A 20,697-nucleotide genomic window follows, 5' to 3' on the forward strand; every position below is an offset into this window, starting at 1 on the left:
GACGTTACAAATTTATGATGGGATAGCAAGTTGTAAGAAGGATGGAGGTCTGCAGAGGGGTGTAGACAGGCTAAAGGAGTAGGCAGAAAAGTTGGCAAATGGAGAATAATGTGGTAAAATGAGAAATTGCCTATATTGGAAGGAATAACAAAAGGCAATATATTTAAATGGAGACTGTAGAAAGCTTTGTGAGAGGGATCTCAGTGTCCTCATACATGAATCACAAGAGGTTAGTGTAGTGATTGTGACAAGGTCAGCCAGGTGGACCTCATAGAATATGAATTCCCTGATTGGGGCTGTTAGCCTGGTCCAATAAGGGAGCCCTGCCTGACAGGCATAAACAGATGAGTCAGGGGTTCTGCTCACTCTGAGAGCTGGCTGTGAAGAAGCCGGGCTAATAGATTAAAGCCATACTTTTGGGGGTGGCACGGTGACTCAGTGGTTAGCACTGCAGCCTCACAGCACCAAGGACCCGGGTTCGATTCCAGCCTCGGGTAACTGTCTGTGTGGAGTTTGCACATTCTCCGCTTGTCTGCGTGGGTTTTCTCCGGGTGCTCCGGTTTCCTCCGACAGTCCAAAGATGTGCAGGCTAGGTGGATTGGCCATGCTAAATTGCCCATAGTGTTCAGGGGTGTGTGGGTTATAGGGGGATGGGTGTGGGTGGGATGTTCCAAGAGGCGGTGTGGACTTGTTGGGCCGAAGGGCCTGTTTCCACACTGTAGGGAATCTAATCTAACACAATCTAATATCAAGTATAATGCACTTGTATGTAAAACGTAGCTTGATGATGGAATATAGGCCTCTGTAGAGTTATTTTAGTTAGCACAGAGATATTCTAAGGAGCCCAGAAAGACAAATGAAATGTTGGCCTTTATTGAAAAGGGAAGATATTATAAAAGCAGTGACTATAGAGAGAATTAGTGAGACCACACCTAGAGCACTGTGAGCATTTTTTGGACTCCATTCTTAAGTAGGAATGTCCTTGCATGGAAGGCAATTCAAAGAAGATTCACTCAGCTGATCCTTAGGTCTTATAAAGAAAGATTTAACCAGTTAGTCCTATACATATTGGAGTTTTGAAGAACTAGCAGTGACGTTATTCAAGATTCTGAGGGAATTGAGAGGGTAGATGTTAAGAGGATGTTTCCCCTGATGGTGCAAGCTAGGCACAGCTGAAAAATCAGGCATCTCCCATTTAAGATGGACATGTGGAAGATGTTTACTTCTCTCTGAGAGTTGCCAGTCTTTGGAATATCCCTCTCCTGAGAGCAGTTGAGGCTGAAACACACAATATGTCCCCAGCTCAGTTTTGTCTACAAGGTTCTCTGGGCTTATGGGGAACAGGCAGGAAAGTGGAGCTAAGGCCACAGTCAGATTAGCAATGACATTGATGGATCTTGGAGCAATTCAGGATGCTGTGTAGCCCACTCCTGCTATTGCAATCTTCTATCACATTTCAGTTTTCAGTCTGTACTGATTTCTGTGGATGTGAGGGTGCCTGTGTTTTATTTCCCTGAAAGAAAGGAAGTTTTGACAGCTGAGTAGGCTGTGAAGCTGGAGTTGCAAGAGTATTGGGAAGCAACAAATTAACAGCGCGATACGAAATTGCACTTTCAATGAGCCTAAAATATCCTAAGTTGCTACATGGGAGTGCTGCCAGGTTAAATTGAACACCAAGCAGGATGTTAGGAAAGTGACCAAAGAAGGGTTAGGCTTTATGGAGAATAGTGGACAAGAGGGAGAGAGAAAGAGAGAGAGAGAGAGAGAGAGAGAGAGAGAGTCAGGGAGGCTTACAGAGGGAATTCCAGAGTTGAGATCCCAAAAAATTGCCAGATCCTGTGGTGGCTCAGTGGTTAGCACTGCTGCTTCATGGTAGCAGGAATTCTGGTTTGATTCCAGCCTTGGGTGACTGTGTGGAGTTTGCATGTTCTCACCGTGTCTGTGTGGGTTTCCTCCCAAAGTTCAGAGATGTGCAGTTTATGTGAATTGGCTGTGCTAAATTGTCCCGTAATGCCCAGGGATGTGCAGACGTGGTGGGTTAGCCATGGGAGATGTGGAGGGAGTTGGGATGGTCTTTGGAGACTTCAGTGCAGACTCACTGGGCTGAATGACCTGCTTCCACACTCTAGGGATTCTACAAAAAGCTGAAGGCGTAGCCAGTAGCAAGATGGCTGAAATGGGAAAGTGCCCAATTGTCTAGAAGAAGAGGAATGGAGAGAGTTCAGAGTGCTGTAGGACTGGAGGAAACAATAGACATAGAGAAGCTGGGTGGGATGTGAAAACAAGGGTAACAATTTTAAAACGCAGGCTGCTGTTAACTGGGGGACACCACAAAGGTCGGAAAATACAGGGGTGATGGCCGAATGCGAGGAATGTGCGTACAGCCCTCCGAACTCCTGATTGTAGCTCAGTGTGAAGTTTTTTTGCTTGACACCATTCCTGTGACTTGCATCAGGATGTTCGAATACATTAAAGGCACTATGTAAATGCCAGTTCCTTCCAGCAATGACATACACGGTAACCACAGTGTGTACCATCCGCAGGATGTACTGCACTAATTTGCCAAGCCTGGCTCAACAGTACTTTCCAAACCAATGATCACCACCATCTGGAAGGAGAAGGGCAGCAGCTACACAGGAACACCACCCTCTGCAAGGTCCCCTCCAAGCCACTTACCATCCTGACTTGGAAATATAGCTGTTCCTTCAGCGTCTCTGGGTCAAAATCCTGCAACTTGCTCCCAAACAGCAGTGTGTGGGTGTCCCTACACCACATGGATGGTATCGTACATAAAATTAGCTCACCACCACCTTTCTAAGGGTGAGCTAAGGTTGGGGAACAAATGCTAGTTTGGCCAGTGATGCCCACACCGCCTAATGTGAAAGTAAGTAGTCAGAGTCTGTTGTCCCAAATTTGCAACTGTACATAGCACCTTCTCCTGCAGTACCCACAGAGTACTGATCGGAGGCAAGAGTTAAACTCAGTCAATATTGTAGCATCCCACCACTGGTCTGCTAATTGGGCATTCGCTGTGATTGAGGGCCTTTGCAAACTGAAACTCAGTGCTCCACTGGGGACAAAGCACACAGAGAGGATCATGTTTGGAACTGTGTAACTGGCCAAAAGTGGCCAATTGGGCGGCAAGGTGGCTCAGTGGTTAGCACTGCTGCCTCACAGTGCCAGGGACCCGGGTTCGATTCCACCCTCAGGTGTCTGTCTGTCTGTGTGGAGTTTGCACGTTCTCTCTATGTCTGGGTGGGTTTCCTCCAGGTGCTCTGGTTTCCTCCAGGTGCTCTAGTTTCCTCCCACAGTCCACAGATGTGCAAGCAAGGTGGATTAGCCATGCTAAATTGCCCATAGTGTTCAGGGATGTCTAGTTTTGTTGGGTTATAGGGGGTTGGGTCTTGGGTGGCATGCTGTGAGGGTCGGTGTGGACCTGTTGGGCCGAAGGGCCTGTTTCCACACTGTAAGGATTCTAAGAATCTAAGAATTATGAATAAGGGTGCATAATTCATCATCCTCCTCCCTTTGAAAATTCTTATTCACAAAACATGGACAAATGATCATTAGTGTCTCCACTTCTATCTAGGCTCATTCAGCATTCTGGAATTCAAGCCATCTCAAAACTTTAACTTTTTTTATTTAAATTTTCAGTCCTTTTGGAAAGTGTGGGAGACTGATTTCTTTGTGATCTCTTTCCAGTGCCAAACCTCAAGACTTTTATGTATCAGACTTACTTTGTGTATAAGTACTGTGCCACACAGACCTCTCCTTCCAGCTTTTTTTTGTGTAGTGAAGGCACAATCGTCAGCTACAATGACCATCTCCACATGAATGCCTTCTGCTTTTGCTGCCTCTAGGGCTAGGCCAAAGTTCAGCCGATCTCCTGTGTAGTTCTTGACAATCAGTAGTACACCAGCTAGAGAAACACAGATTAAAACGTTTTAAAACAATGTGACATGGTGGAAGAGATAGTAGGAATTGCCAATGCTGGAGTCTGAGATAACAGGATGATTAGCTGGATGAACATAGCAGACCAGGCTGCATCAGAGGAGCAGGAAAGCTGACGTTTCGGGTCTAGACCAATCTTCAGTAAAAAAAAGGGTCCAGACCTGAAACGTCAGCTTTCCTGTTTCTCAGATGCTGCCTGGCCTGACATGGTGGAACTTGCTTTTTATTTTCTTAACGCTACCTGACAACCCACCAAAGTCAGCTCCCTCCAGCTAAATAGCCTGTCCATGTTAGACAGAGATCTTTAAGCTTACGAAAATAATTGACACAGTTCGTTCTAAAAGTGCTTCAAAGACGTATAATCAAAATACTGACACTGAGCAGGCAAAGGTAACATATTGGAAAGGATGGATAATTAATTGGTTACTGAAAGCTGTTATCTGTTCGTGCATTGCCCAATAATGTAGTTGAGCCACCAAGAATGTGGTGGCTGATAGGTTCAGGAATATTGACTGCAATACCATTGTTCAAGTTACCTACAAACATTTCAGCAGTAGAAGGTACAAATCCTAAACTGGACCCCACTGCCCTTAGATCATGAAGTGAGCTGTCCTTTGTTATTCTGAGCTAAGTATCCAATCAGCTGCAGCTTTAATTCATGGAACATGGGTCAAAACTCAGTTTCTGGATGCAGCTACACAAGGGCTTGAATAATTCAAGAAGGTGGCACATTAACTCTTTCTCCAGGGCCATTATGGATCGTCAACAAATGCCAGCAATATCAATATCCAATGAACAAATATAATAAAGGCATGTGATCACCTTCCAAGCTTGCTTACTTTCAGTTTGTAGCATTTCTTGAATTATAATTAAGCATCATTAGACAGCAACTTCTAAACCCACAACACCACCATCCAGAAGGACAAAGGCAAAAGCTGAATGGAAATATCACCACCTGAAAATTCCTTCAGCCACTTTCCACCCTGGCTTGGAAATACAGTGTCTTATTTTTGGTAATGCTCATCAAGATCCTTCAACCGCCTAGCAGCATAGTGGGTCGACCTACACCACTTGGACTGTAGCCCAGCACTACCTTGTCAAGGGCAACTAGGAATGGGTAATAAATGCTGGCCCAGTCAGTGATACCCACAGTCCATGAACAAATAAAAAAAAATTTAGTTTTTGAAGAGCTCCTTTTACATGTCCCCTTTTCTCAATGTTTCTTTTTCGAATAAAATCTTGTACATAATATGGTTGCCTTTCTGATGCGTTAGTGGAAAAGATTCTGAAGCCACATAAACGCATACTTTTGAACAAAAAAAATTTCTCCAAATTTAAACCTTTGCAAGAACAAGTCATCTTAGATCAAGTAATGAATGCAAATTAATGAACGATACAACAGTTAGTGAACACCCAGCCAACAATAACTATTTTACTTCACATTAGCTTTGAATGGGCAAAGGAGGATTCAAAGTTTTACATTTAGGTAATACTGCTTTTGGAATGATCAAGGAGAAATTGACCACAATAGAAAAGAAATTATTGTATGAACTGAAAAAACTGCTGAATATTTGAGAGATGTCTACTGCTGTATTTGGTAAAGCATAAAACTTATGCATCCCAATAAATGCCAAGAATTCTGCAAGCAAATGATTCGGTCAATGAGACAGAATCAGAAAATACTGTAATTGTAAACTAGAAAATGGCAGCCTTCTAAACAAAGACTTTGCATTGATCTTCACAATATAGGATAAGTCTAAAATACCAGTAAAATAAGGAAAATTAAAAATAAATGGGGAAACTAATTAGATTCAGTATAACTGAAAAAAATAGCTATGGGGAACACAAGAGAACTGAAGGTAGAGAAATCCCCAGAACATAATGATTTCTATATTAGTGTATTCAAAGAATTAACTGAGAAAACTGTCATGATTTTTAAACTCTCTTGATTTCAGATACTGTTCTCCTGCATTTTGAAAGTTATCAAAACTAATATGCTGCAATTGGGTTCTGGTTATCACACATTAGGAAGGATATACTGGCCTTGGAATAGGTGAAGCACAGATTCATCAATATTAAATTATCAATATATATCCCAAATTATGCTTCTATTTCCTTGAACATGGAAGATTCAGCTCTGATCTAATTCAGCTGCTTGAGACAGAAACATATGAAAGAGGCTTCAATAAGCTCTTGAGCCTACTCCATCATTCCATGAGATCATGGCAGAACTATGTCAACGCCATTTTCTCTCATTATCCCCAAAAGCCTTAATATTGAGAAATGTTGATTAAATTGGACAACCAAAGAATGTAATAGAAAGAACTGCATTTATATACTGTCTTTCACAATCATCATCTCAAAACACTCTACACTGAATGAAGTATTCTTGAAATGTAGACACTGTTAAATAGGAACCGCAATCAATTTCTATGTAGCAAGTTCCCACAAGCAGCAATATTTAGATCATACGCTCTATTTTTGTGGTGTTGATTGGTGATAAAATACTGACCAGAACTGGGAAAATTTCCTGTTCTTCTTTGAAATAATGCCACAGAATATTTTACATCTACCTGAAAGGGCAAATGGGAACATAGTTTCATGTCCCATCTGAAAGATGGGACCTTCTCTGTACAGCAATAGAGCACCATTCTAGGTTTTCTAATTCAAGTCCTGATGTGGAATATATACCTGGAACTTTATTGACTCATAGCAAGAAAGCTGCCAGTCAACAAGGGAAGCAGAAGGTCCAGATCAAGCGATCACAGTCGTAACACTGGAGCCTTTCCAGTGTTATTCAAAAATGTTCAAAAGCATTTCTTTCATACAACGGTACAGGAAATATGGAAGTCTCTCCCTAAAATGTTTTGGAGACAAGGCCATTTAAAAACTTCAAAACTGCGATTAATGGATATTTTTAGGAAAGTGCATTAAGGATCAAAGCAAGTAAGATGTTGTTAAAATACAGTTTAATCTACATAATTGAAAAACGAAAGAAGTTTGATCAGTTGATCAGTCCGTACCTGTTTCTATGTCCCTAAATAGGTATTTTAAAATGCTATTACAAACAATATCAATGAATGGTAGCACTGAAAACATGATTTAAAACCAGAAATAAAAACAATCTGAAACATTTCTTAGCATAACTATACTGCTGGAGCATCCTTTTATGTATGTTCCTGAGATATGAATGGAGCACTCAGTTCAAAGCAGTAGATGGACACAGTTAACATCATGCTTAGTGTAAATGTTACAGTATCTAAGGCTAAAAGGTTATCCAAAAAAAGATTAAGCATCTAAAAGAAATGGCGCTGATCTAGCAATCAGACTCTCTTGCTCAATTTTCTTGCTCATTTCGGGCAATCTGTCCAGGTCCATCCACATCTACTCCATGACCACAAAAGCCCACCAACATCTCCATTTCCACATAAGGCTAAGGAAATTACATGTCCGCAAAGACTGTTGACAATATTTCTAGATGCACCGTAGAAAGCATCCTACCCAGATGCATCACAGCTTGGTATAGACACTGCTCTGCCCAAGAAATTATTGACAGTTGTGAATTCAGTCCAGGCCATCAACCAAATCATCCTTCCATTGACTGACTTCATGTATAGCCCCGCTTCCTGAGGAAAGAAGCATTTTGAACGGACCGCTCATATTAGATTTGAACTTTCTCTGAACCTTCTCTGTAGCTGTAATATTATATTCTGATTCTGTTTGATTATCCTGATGTACTTACCAAGTATTTGCCTGGATAACACACAAAACATTATCGTTCACAGTACTACAGTACATGTAACAATAATAAATCAAACCAAATCAAAGACAACTGGGATTTTGTCTTCTATTAAAAAATGAAAAATGTCACATTTTCTGTGGCAGCCAAGGCCCAGAGTATGCCAGATGCTGGTCAGCTGACAGGGCATTTTTGCAACAAAGAACTCAAACAGATGTAAGTAAGTAAACTGATAAATATATTCAACATACTGTGGTAGAGATCAATCCACAGAATTACGTTCAGCACAAATGAAATCTGCTAAAAGGAAATGGCTGCCCCCAGTCAAGTTTCTCAATGACTCTGCTCTGTTCTCTGTTTCTATATTTTTTGTACCTGCTCCTGCTCTGACCATAATTCGGATTGCAGCTGAAATACTTCTAGGTGGTGGAGAAGTGAAGACATCTCCGGCAATGGCACCAGACAACATTCCTACACCAATGTATCCTGAAAAGAGAGAAAATAAACTTTAAAAGTCTATAGCAGTTTCTGCATTCAAGAAAAAAAAGTCTTTGAAGAACACATTCTTTATTCATCCTCTAATTTTCTGTACACCACTGTTGAAGGCACTGACTCCTGTTAGTGTGTACCTTTAGGTATATCGGTGTAACCAAAGCATTTCCAAGTGCTCATTTTTACATGTGCATCCAAATAATTGGCAGAAGTACATGTAACTTGGACATAAGCATCATACAACCCCATACTGTTCCTTACCTGACAGGGAAGAAAGCAGCGGAATGAACTGAAAGGTGATGTAGAATGAGGTCATAGTAAGGTCAGGGAAAAACAATCTTGCACACATCACATAATTTTTTTTTGTTATTTATTCACTTGTGGGACGTGGAAATTGCTGACAGACCGGCATTTATTGCTTGTCCCTAGCTGTCGTTGAGAAGGTGGAGGTCAGCTTCCTTCTTGAACTGCTGCAGGCCACATTCTGTATGTTGGCTCACAATGTCCGTAGAGAGAGGATACCAAGATTTGACAGTGAAGGGACAGCAATATATTTCAGGATGGTGAGCGGGTACAGGGGAATTTGCAGGTAGTAGTATTCCGATACATCTACTGCCCTTGTCCATCTAGGTGAAGTAGTGTCAAGCTTGTTGTGTTGTTGGAGTTGCCCTCATCCAGGCAAGTGGGGAGTATTCCCGTGCACTTCTGAATTGTGCCTTGTGGACAGGCTTTGGGGAGACAGGAGGCAAGTTACTTGCTGCAGTATTCCGAGCTTCTGGCCTGCTATTATGGCCACTGCGTTGTTTTATGGTAAGTCCAGTTCAGTTTCTGGTTAATGGTAACTTCCAGGATGCTGACAGTGGGGATTCAGTGATGGTAACACCATCGAATGTTAGGGGTGGTGATTAGATCGTTTCTTACTGGAGATGATCACTGCCTGGCAATTGTGTGGTATGAATATTACTTGCTACCTGTCAGTCCAAGCCTGAATATTGTCCAGATAGAGTCATACAGCACAGAAACAGACCCTTCGGCCCAATTTGTCCATGCTGATCAGACATCCCAATCTGAACTAGCCCCGTATGCCAACATTCGTCCCGTACGGCTCTAAATGTTTCCTATTCTTATACCCATCCAGATGCCTTTTAAATGTCATAACTGAACCTGTCTCCACCGCAGTTTGTTCGATACACCCACCAACCTCTGCATGAAAAGGTAAACTCCCCTACCTGAGGAAAAACGCCTTGGCTATTCACCCTCTCCATGCCCCTTGTGATTTTATTAGCCTCTACAAGGTCACCCATCAGCCTTTGATGCTCCAGGGAAAATGCCCCAGTCTATTAAGGCTCTCCTTACATCTGAAACCCTCCAATCCCAGCAACATCCTTGTAAATATTTTCTTCACCCTTTCAACTTTATCAACATCTTTCCTATGAAAGGGTGACCAGAATTATATACAATATTCCAAAAGTGGTGCTACCAATGTCCTTCATATCAACTACATGACATCCTATACTCATTGCACTGACCAATGAAGACAACCGACTCTAATTTCAAGGAACAATGCACCTGCACCCCTAGGTTTCTTTCTGTGGCGACACTCCCAGGGATCCACAATTATCTGTAAAAGTCCTGCCATGGTTTGCCTTACCAAAATGCGACACTTCACGTTTATCTAAATTAAATTCCATCTGCCACTCGTCGGCCCATTGGCCCACCTGATCAAGGTCTGGCTAAACTCAGAGTACTCTGAGAGGTCGTAAAGGAACCAACAAGAGGGAAAAACATATTTGACATAATTCCGACTAATTGATTATTAAGAGTGACCACTGCAAAGTCCTGAGAAGTGCAAACCTCACCTTCACAGTGATAGTATCCTCCCTCTTGTTGGCACTATCACCATTCTAAATGGGACAAACCTCAAACAGATCTAGCAACTCAAGACTGGGCATACATAAAGTACCATGGGCCATCAACAGCAGCCAAATTATATTCCAGCACAATCTGTAACCCCATTGAATGTCCTCCACTCAACTATTACTAGATTGTGTTCCATTTGAACATAGACTGCTTCAGTATCTGAAGAGTTGCAAATAGTGCCAGACATTGTGCAATCATCAAAGAACATTCCCACTTCTGATATTATCATTGAAGGAAGGTCATTAATGAAGCAGCTGAAGATAGCTAGGCCTAGTACACTACCCTGAGGAACTCCTGCAGAGATGTCCTGCAGCTGAGATGATTGACTTCCTATAACCATAACCATCTTCCTATGTGCCAGGTATAATTCAAACCAGCAGCGAGTTTGTCCCTTGATTCCCATTTATTCTGGTTTTATTAAACTCCTTAATGCCACACTCAGCAGAGGGATTTTCTAATGAGAAGTTGAGTAGGCTGGGTATATACTCATTGGAGTTTTGAACAATTAGTGCTGATTGTACTAAAACATTCAAAACTTTTAGTGGATTTGACATAGGAGACATGGAGAGGTTGTTTCCCCTTGTGGGAGAGTCTAGGACCAGAGAACATAATCTCAGATTAAGAGAATGCCTGTTATGACAAACATAAGGAGATTTTATTTCCTCAAGAGAGTAGTGAATCTGTGGAGTTCCCGACTGCAGAGAGCTGTCAAAGATGGGTCATGAAGCATATTCTGGAAGATATACTTCCAGATAGATTTTTAATCAGTAATGGAACAATGGTTGAGGAGATGAGGCAGGATAGTGGAGTTGAGAAATATTAGATCAACCATGATCACATTGAATGGTGGAGCAGACTTGATAGATTAAATGGCCTACTTCTGTTCCTACATTTTATGATCTTATGGGTGTTAAATTTTATCAGGTTTAGCATGAAACAAAATAAATACATTTTTTATACAATAAATAAAGAAAATCTTTGCAATTTTTACCATAATATCCTGTACAAGAAATGGATTTTTGAGTTGTTTGAAGTTTAGATCAAGTCAAAACAATACAATCCACATTTTTGGTGTAACTACATGTCATCCTTTGATAGTCAAGACCCTAAGTTTTTAAAATTTCTAAGGCCATAACTTTTTTTCATAGCTGGCCATTATCTCTTGTTAAGTTTCTATGTCAAATTATGTACTTAACAACTGAGTTCCACATCGAAGTTTCCATGTCAGAACCTGAATTGTTGCACAGCAATGTATTGGGATTTCCAGGTGGTTTTCATTGGCCTAGCCTCCTCCACTACCGTGATTCTGTGATCCATACCTAAGGACTGCTCTCATTTAGTTCCACCCTATGATTCTCAATGCAGTTGGCATTTCTTCTGACTGCTTTTTCTCTCGGACTCAGTCTCTTTCGTGTACTTATTTTCACGTTGCCCCTTACTGACATTATCCACAAGCTGAAATTAACTTGCACATGAATGCTGATAGCCATCTCCAGTCATCTTCGATCTCAAGATCATTACTGTGAAATATCAAATTACTTTATGCCACATAAAATCATAAACATGTCAGAATTTTCTCCAGCTGAAGAACAGAAGCACTGTTGTCACCTGGTTCAGAAGCCTGACTTCATCTCTCAAACTATCAATGTTCCTACAATTCTCCCCATAAAAACTCTCCTGAGTTATCTACCTCTCTCTTCAATTTCAAATCTAACTTCAACCTGATGACTTGTTTGGTTCCCCTCAGTCTCTTTTTTTCTATGCCTGTGGAACAATTTCCAAGTTTTCCAATGATGTTCACAAAACTACTCACAATATAGTTTCTGTGGCCTCATTTTACAGCACAGAAAACTGCTGTGTCCCCTTTACTCTTCTATGCTGTATTTCTATTTATAAATGTAACTGGACGTGGTCTTTATACCTGTAATCAAACTTTGCAGCAATTATGTCCTGAATTTGCCCATATTTTGAACAAGGTTCATGGAAGCCAAATCTGCTATGGTCGATGTTGACTTTTTTGAGCAATCTTCTGCCATTCAACTTATCAAATATTCACCTGGCCTCTTTGTCACCTTTCTTGCAAAATCATGCAACAGAAGAGGAAGAAGAGCTTGCTGCTGCTGAGGCTCTGTGATGGTTTTGCTGCTAGCCAGAAACTGCTTTTCACACAATAGTGTTCCACTGTTACCCCAATGGAATTGGCTCAGAAAAGAAAGTCAATGCCCTGCTTTGTAGGCATAGACCTCAAGGTGCCTGTGGACAATGTTGGAAAAACAGGCCATCCTTTTATCTGGTGACAGTCACCTGACTCTGGCAGCCTGGACCAAGATAGTGACCTGGGCAGTGCAGTGCCATGGCATTGAGAGCACGAACAGGTCCATGCTTTTAATGCTCCTATAAGCCACAGACTTCAAGTTCATTAACAAGTCTAATAATTAACTCACTAACACAAACATTTTTGAAAACCCATTTATACAACATCCACTGCGCTGCTTTCATCCACTCTTTCTAATATTAAGCAAAAACCTGAATCAAAAGATCTTCGATATTTACCTGCATTGGCAGAGAAGGCCTTAGTTTAATATTGCATGTGGAAAACAGCACCTTAGCAAAGCACTCATCATACAGTCATACAGTCATACAGCATGGGAGCAGATCCTTCAGTCTAACTGGTCCACACTGACCATGTTCCCAAACTAAGTTAGTCCCACTTGCCTGCATTTGACCCATATCCCTCTAAACCTTTCCTTTCCGTGTACTTTTCCTGAATTGCTTGCTGTAACTGTACCTGCATCTACCACTTCTTCGGGCAGTTCATTCCACACACGAACTGCTCTGTGCTAAAAGGTTCCTCCTCCTGTCTATTTTAAATCTTTCTCCTCTCACCTTAAAAAATGTCCCCTAGTTTTGAATTCCCCTACTTTTGCTATTCACCTTATCTATGCCCTTCAGAAATTTATAAACTTCAATATGGTCACGTTCAACTCCTTCATGAAAAAAGTCCCAGCCTACTTTTATAACTCCATACCTCCAGTCCTGGCAACATCCAGGTAAATCTTTTCTGAATCTTCTCCAATTTAATAATATCCTTCCCATAAGACAGTGATCAGAGCTGCACAAAGAACTCGAGAAGAAACCTCACCAACATCATGTACAACCTCAACATGCTGTCTCAACTCCGATAGTCAAAAATTTGAGCAATGAAAGCAAGCGTGCTAAAATGCCTTCCTAACCACCCTGTTTATATGCAAAGTTCAAAGAATTAGATACCTCAACCCCTAGATCCCTCTGTTCTACAAAACTACCCAGGGTGCTACCATTAATTGTATAAGTCCTGACCTTATTTGTTTTACCAAAGTGCAATGCCTCAAGGGCCTGTTCTGTGCTGTACTGTTCTATGTTCTATGTTCTATGTTCTAAACGCCATCTGCCACTCCTCAGCCCATTGACCCAATTGATCAAAATCTCTTTGTAATCTCAGTTAAATTTCTTCACTGTTCACTATACCACCAATTTTGGTGTTGTCCGCAAACTTACTAATCATGCCTCCTATATTCTCATTCAAATCATTTATGTAAATTACAAACAAAAGTGGATCCAGTACCAATCCCTGTTGAAGACCACTGGTCACAGGCCTGTAGTCCAAAAACCAACTCTCAATGATCGCACTCTGTCTCCTACTGTAAAGCTATCTTGTATCCAATTAGCAAACTCACCCTGAATCCCATGTGATCTAACTTTACTAATTAGGCTACCACACGGAACTTCACCAAAGGCTTCATTAAAGTCCAGGTAAACAACATCTGTTGCTCTGCCCTCATCAATCCTTTTGGCTTCTTCCTCAAAAAACTCAATCAAGTTTGAGAGACACAATTTCCCTCACATAAAACCACGTTGACTATGCCTAATCATTCCTTGCACCTCCAAATGCATGCAAATCCTATCTTTCATATTTAACTCCAAAAACCTACCCACCTCTGATGTTAGACTCAAGGGTCTACAGTTCCCAGACTTCTCCTTACAGCCTTTCTTAAATAAAGACACAACATTAACCACCGTTCATTCCTCCATCACCTCACCTGTGGTTATACGTGACACAAATATTTTTCCTGGGGTCCCGCAACTTCCTCTCTAACTCTCACAACATCCTGGGATACAACTGATCAGGTCCTGGAAACTTATGCACCCAAGCCCTCAAGTACATCCTCTTCTGTAATGTGAACCGTTTTTAAAACATCAATATTTATCTCCCCAAGTTGTTTAGCCTCCGTTCCTTTCTCCATAGTAAAACTGCCACAAAATATCTCTTGCATTTCCTCAGGTTCAACACAAAGATGACCACATTGATATTTAAAGGGCCCAACTCTCTCTGTCTCTCTAGTTGCTCTTTTGCTCTTAACGTGCTTGTAGAATCTCGTTAGATTATCCTTAGCCTTTTTGCCAAGGCTATGTCATAGCCCCTCTTTGCCTTCCAGATTTTTCTCTTTCAACTCTGATGCATTTGTGCCGAGGAAAAGTATCTCCCTTACCCCCGTCATTTCCCCAATATGACTGCAATCTGTGGTACCTGAAGGGTGAAAAGTTGAACTTATCTGGGACACAACTGGTTTAGTCATCCATGTCATTTTGTGCTAATGATCATTATTCCAGAATCACCCTAGACAGCAAAGGAACGCCACTTACCAACTGTCTCTTTAAACTCTTCTTCCCTGCTGTCCATTTTCAATATCAACAAGTTTGAAAGGATCAGAGTCCTCTTTCAGTACAACGACGATCATCTGTTTATGGTCTCTGTTTTAGCTGGAATACCACAACTTCTACCACAACAATGAGGTGGCCCTAAATAAAGCCATAAAATGGCTCCCCTCTGTGACTATCAATATCTCTCAATTTTGGCAGCCTTTGGCACATTTGACAATATTATCTGCCTTCAATGCGTTCTCTTTGCTACCCGGGCTCATTTTTATCAATTCAGTCCCACTACTGGAGAGGCATCTCCAGTTTAAGCTTCTGCTTTCATCTTGCGCCTCTAAAGTCCTGCAATAATCTATCATTGTTCTTTATCCAAATATTTTGAATCACCTCACATATGAAACTCACTTCTCTCTTTCCACATCTCTCCTGGCTACATGGCCAGGCTCTATGTTAGACAGTCGGCTCTGAATGAGACTTTTAACATTCATTATAATTCCAAATCTCACCAGTGACTGAACTCACCATGAATTCTAACCCCACTCTACCGAGACAATCAGAAGCTCATTCTTTGTCACTGGGTCAAGATACTAGAATTTCCTCCCTAAGGATGTTGTGGGTCAACCTACAGCATGTAGACTGCAGCAGTTTAAGAAGGCAGCTCACAACTTTCTCAAGGGCAGCTAAGAAAGGGCAATAAATTCCTGGCCAGCCAGCAATGCCCATGTCCTACGAGTTTTGTTCTATTCATTCATGGGATGAGGGTGTTACTGCTTAGGCCAGCAATTATTGCTCTATCCCAGAGCACAGTTAATCGTCAATGACATTACTGTGTCATCTGGAATTACATGTAGTCTAGACCAGGTAAGGACAGCAGTTGCCTTCCCTGAGGGACATTAGTGAGCCAGATGGGTTTTTCCCAACAATCAGAGATGGTTTCATGGACATCATTAGACTCTTAAATCCAGGACTTTTTACTGAATTCCAATTCCACCATGGCCATGTGGGATTCAAACCTGGATTCTCAGAAAATTACTTGCGTTCCTGGATTGATAAATCCAGCGATAAGACCATTGGAATATCACTTCCCCCGTATGATTATGAGTGCTCATAAGCGGAGGGGGGGAGATAAGGGGGAAGGAGAAAAAAAAGTGAACGACTACTCATAAACTCAGGACCCGATATGACTGTGAGTCAACTTCCCAAACTCATATCATCAGTTTCACAAAGGTCACCTAAGCATATCTGCAATATTGCCAACTTTTACCTGTTTTAATATTTCAGAGATGATAGGAACTGCAGATGCTGAAGAATCTGAGATAACAAGGTGTAGAGCTGGATGAACACAGCAGGCCAAGCAGCATCAGAGGAGCAGGAAGGCTGACATTTCGGGCCTAGACCCTTTGAAATGAAAAAGGGTTTAGGCCTGAAGCGTCAGTCTTCCTGCTCCTCTGATGCTGCTTGGCTTGCTGTGTTCATCCAGCTCTACACCTTGTTATCCCTGTTTTACTGTGTCTGCTTTTAAAATCCATATCCAGATCGTTACTTCATAAACTCTCAATATCAATGAACTCCAGGTAATCTCTCATCCTCTATTCTTTTCTGCCCATATTCTATCAGAAATTAGACCAAGAGGAGCTTCTCTTATTCTTTCAGACTCTTAAGAGGGAGATTGAGACCAATAGCTTATATTTAGTGAATGTATTAACCTTTGAACCAACCAGAATGTTCTATCCTGTGTCCAGACCTATAATCAGCCAAGGAAAGGGTTCAAAATCTGCCAGAAATTCTCTGAAACAAAGTTTGAGTATAATTACCTGCATGAGCAGGCTCATGTCCAGATCCTCCTCCTGACAGCACAGCTACTTTGCCTCTGATGTTCTTCAGGTCAGACCTGATTACTACACGGTGTCCCTGCAGCAGCTGGATTCCAACATTGCAGGCTACAAGTCCATCCAGAGCATCGTCCACACAGCTGTCCACAGAGTTTATCAGTTTCTTTGAGTGCTGCCGCAAAAAAATCAATTAATATTTCCATTAATAGGATTGATAAGAGAAAATATCAGCTTGTCAATCATTTTACTATGTGCTTCATATATCTTCTCTCCAATGGCAACTAATTACATTCATGTTTTTCACAAATGCCTGAGGAAAATCTTGCTTTGAGGCTCTGGCCCTTCAAACAAAATTCAGAGTCATACTCACAGCTGAATCAGTAGTACGCCTCTGATAGCCTCCTCCTTGGTGAAGCAGGTAAATGCTTATCTGCATCATGAATAAAAATATTTGACAACCTCCTGTTTTAAACTTGAACATTTATTGTTTTGTTAATACTTTGCCTCATATGAAAGCTGATACTTACTTACACTGTACAATAGCCACATTTTTAACTAAAAGAGAAAGGTAAAATTTAGGAATAAAGAACACCATTCAGGTAGTGTCCTTCATGTCCACAGTATTCAAGAAGTACTTCATGATCAATGATTGCTTCTGAACCATGCAGTCACATGGTCTCATCAGCTTTTTTTTTCTTTTTTGTTGCAATAATGTTAAAATACAAAGTTGAATTTGCCACGGGCATCAGTAAAACTCGCTGCTCATTATCAAATAACACCACAAGATACTTTACATCAACCTGGACAGATGAAATGAGTAGAAACTAGAGTATTCTTTCAATATTACAATGCCAATCAGCTTTTGCCTAAGTACCATAATGGAACCTGGGCAAAAAGAAAGTACTGTATTATACCAATGTGTCAATCTAAAGCAGGAAGCTAAAGGCAGAGGTGGTCATGGTTTCAGAGCTGGAAGAGAATGATTTTGGTATTTGGAATGGGAGGTGTGGGGTACTGGACGAGGAAGCTATTTTGAGAAGGATGTTAACATTCTGCAACCTAACTCAGTCTGAGGCAACAGCTAGTAAAACTGATAGATTCAAAGCCAAAGGCTTGGAGCCCTATATGGAAATAAACAAGATAGCTTCAACCTTTGTCAACAGAATTAGAATTTATTGTCACATGTATTCAAGTGCAGAAGTACATGAGTACAATGTAAAGTGTACAATATTGCCATTTCTAGTGCCATTTTAGATACAAAGATACCTAGGTACAAAATCTTAGGTACAAAGTAGAAAAATAAAGAAACAAAGTTAAACATTAAGCATCACTGTACCTCTTAGTATAAAGTTGAAAAATAAGGGAATAAAATTAAAAGTTAAACATTACAATACGCAGCTGAAGGAAGTTTGATCAAGCCAAATGTCAATATCACATTAATCACATATCAGAGTTAAAAGCCCCAGTTAGTCACACAAGATGTCATTTGTCACTGTAACTAAGAGGCTATACAGAAAGCAGACTGCTGACCTGATTAATGAGAGACAAGCTATGAATGCAAAGGAAAACGCAAAAATATTTTCCTCAACTACAGAACTAAAAAGTCTTTCAAAACCAATATTCCAACAAATTCTATGTATGTATCCTCTTTACATAATAAAACTTCCTAAGGCAGTGCCCTGAAGAAGAGTGAGAAAGTTTGCTGAAGATTTCAGTGTTCAGTAGCATTTATAACTCCTCAACCACTGAAGCAATCCAAATCCATATTCAGCAAAACCTGAACAAGTATTCAGGATTGGATTAACAATTTGCAAGTAACATTCATGCCACATAAGTACCAGGTGAGAACAATCTCCAATGTAAAAAAATCTAACTGTCTCCCCTTTATATTTAATGACACTACCATCGCTGAACACCACACTATCAACATCCTGCAGATTACCATTGGCCAGAAACTTATCTGGACCAGCACACTTTACCACTACAGCATGCCAGAGACTAGGACATCTGCACAAGTAACTTAGCTGTTGAATCCTCAAAGCTTATCCAACACTGTTAAGTCAGAATGATGACAGAATAGCCTCCACTCAGTTGGGTGAGCAGGCCTCCAAAATGACTTAAAAAGCTCAATAAAATTGGCACAATTCAGGGAAATGCAGCCTGCGTGATTGGCACTCCATTTACCAACTTAAATATTCACTTCCTCCATTACCTAGGGCAGTGAGCACAATCTGTACTGCATATTCAAGACATAGTGTAGTATACTTAGAGTTGGCAAATGGAGTTTAATGCAGACAAGTGTGAGGTGATGCACTTTGGTATGGGTAACCAGAAGGCAAAGTACACAGCTAATGGTAAGATTCTTAGCAGTGTAGATGAGCAGAGAGATCTCGGTGTCCATGTACACAGATCCTTGAAAGTTGCCACCCAGGTTGACAGGGCTATTAAGAAGGCATACAGTGTTTTAGTTTTTATTAATAGAGGGCTCGAGTTCCGGAACCAAGAGGTTATGGTGAAGCTGTACAAAACTCTGGTGCGGCGTATTGTGTATAGTTCTGGTCACTGCATTATAAGAAGGATGTGGAAGCTTTGGAAAGGGTGCAGAGGAGATTTACTAGGATGTTGCCTGGTATGGAGGGAAGGTCTTACGAGGAAAGGCTGAGGGACTTGAGGCTGTTTTCATTAGAGAGAAGAAGGTTGAGAGGTGACTTAATTGAAACATATAAAATAATCAGAGGGTTAGATAGGGTGGATAGGGAGAGCCTTTTTCCTAGGATGGTGACGGCGAGCACGAGGGGGCATAGCTTTAAATTGAGGGGTGAAAGGTGTAGGGCAGATGTCAGAGGTAGTTTCTTTACTCAGAGAGTAGTAAGGGAATGGAACGCTTTGCCTGCAACAGTAGTAGATTCGCCAACTTTAGGTACATTTAAGTCGTCATTGGACAAGCATATGGACGTACATGGAATAGTTGTAGGTTAGATGGGCTTGAGATGGGTATGACAGGTCGGCACAACATCTAGGGCCGAAGGGCCTGTACTTGCTGTAATGTTCTATGCACTATTCTATATATAACATTTCAGGGAAAAAAAGACACAAAAAAGGCAAATAAACTTTTAATATATAATTACATTTGGAGGAAATCAAAAGTGTAGCAATTCACCAAAGCTCCTTCCACACCACTTTGAAACTGTAATCTTTACCACTTAGAAGTATAATGCCATGAGACCCAAGGGAATACCACCACCTGCATGTTCCCCTCCAAGCTGCAAACCATCCTGACCTGAATGGAATTTTGTCTCCACTGTTGCTGGTCATAGTCCTTGAACATGCCTCCATACAGTGCTGTGGATCCTAAATGTGAATTATACCAGCACACCTTCACTATCGCTGGGTCACCTCGTAGATAGTAGTGGTTCAAAAGGCTCAAACCACTGCCTTCTCAAGAGAAATATAGGGGTAAGAAACAAATGCTGGGCTCACTAGTGATGCTCATATCCCATGAAAGAATTAAGAAAACAAAGTATAACACCAAACTATGTGAGGAGATATTAGGGAAGATGACCAAAAGTTTTGCCAGTGAAGTGGGTTTCAAGTGTGCCTTGAAGGAGAACTTGAGGGAGGGTTTTAGGAAAGGAATTCCAGGTATTTCAGTCACAACAACTGAAGTGATTAAAACTAGGGATGTTTAAGAGGTTACAATTAAATGAGCATAAATATAAGACCACAAGACACAGAAAAACAAGCATGCCATTCAGCCCATCAAATCTGTTCCACCATTCACTGAAATCATGGCTGATCTGATAATCCTCAATCCTACCATGTTACCTCTTCATCATAACCTTCGTTCTCCTTACTACTTAAAAGTCTATCCCAGCCTTGTGTATTCATATAACCTGGCTCAAAAGCCTTCTCTCATAAAAAAAATTGCATGGATTTACTACTTTCTGAGAAAAGGAATTCTCCTCATCCCTTGTCTTAAACAACCAACCCCTTTCTGAGATCATGTCCTAGACTCTCCCACAAGGGGAAACTACCTCTCTACTTTTATCCTATCAAGCCGTTTAAGAA

The 20,697-nt window shown here is 41.1% G+C and overlaps 1 protein-coding gene across 1 annotated transcript in view; it reads right to left on the bottom strand.

Annotated features, from left to right (window-relative positions):
- The window catches only part of tkfc (triokinase/FMN cyclase), an 83,020-nt gene that overhangs the window by 55,802 nt on the left and 6,521 nt on the right, over nucleotides 1-20,697 (bottom strand). Inside the window, exons 2-4 of the mRNA XM_059651915.1 lie at nucleotides 16,612-16,801; nucleotides 8,066-8,176; nucleotides 3,738-3,919 (exon numbers count right to left, since the gene is read on the bottom strand). Coding sequence (XP_059507898.1) covers nucleotides 3,738-3,919; nucleotides 8,066-8,176; nucleotides 16,612-16,801 — 483 coding nt within the window. The remainder of the gene's footprint in view (nucleotides 1-3,737; nucleotides 3,920-8,065; nucleotides 8,177-16,611; nucleotides 16,802-20,697) is intronic.

The sequence above is a fragment of the Stegostoma tigrinum genome, chromosome 17, assembly GCF_030684315.1.
Source record: "Stegostoma tigrinum isolate sSteTig4 chromosome 17, sSteTig4.hap1, whole genome shotgun sequence".
NCBI classification, from domain to species: Eukaryota; Metazoa; Chordata; class Chondrichthyes; order Orectolobiformes; family Stegostomatidae; genus Stegostoma; species Stegostoma tigrinum.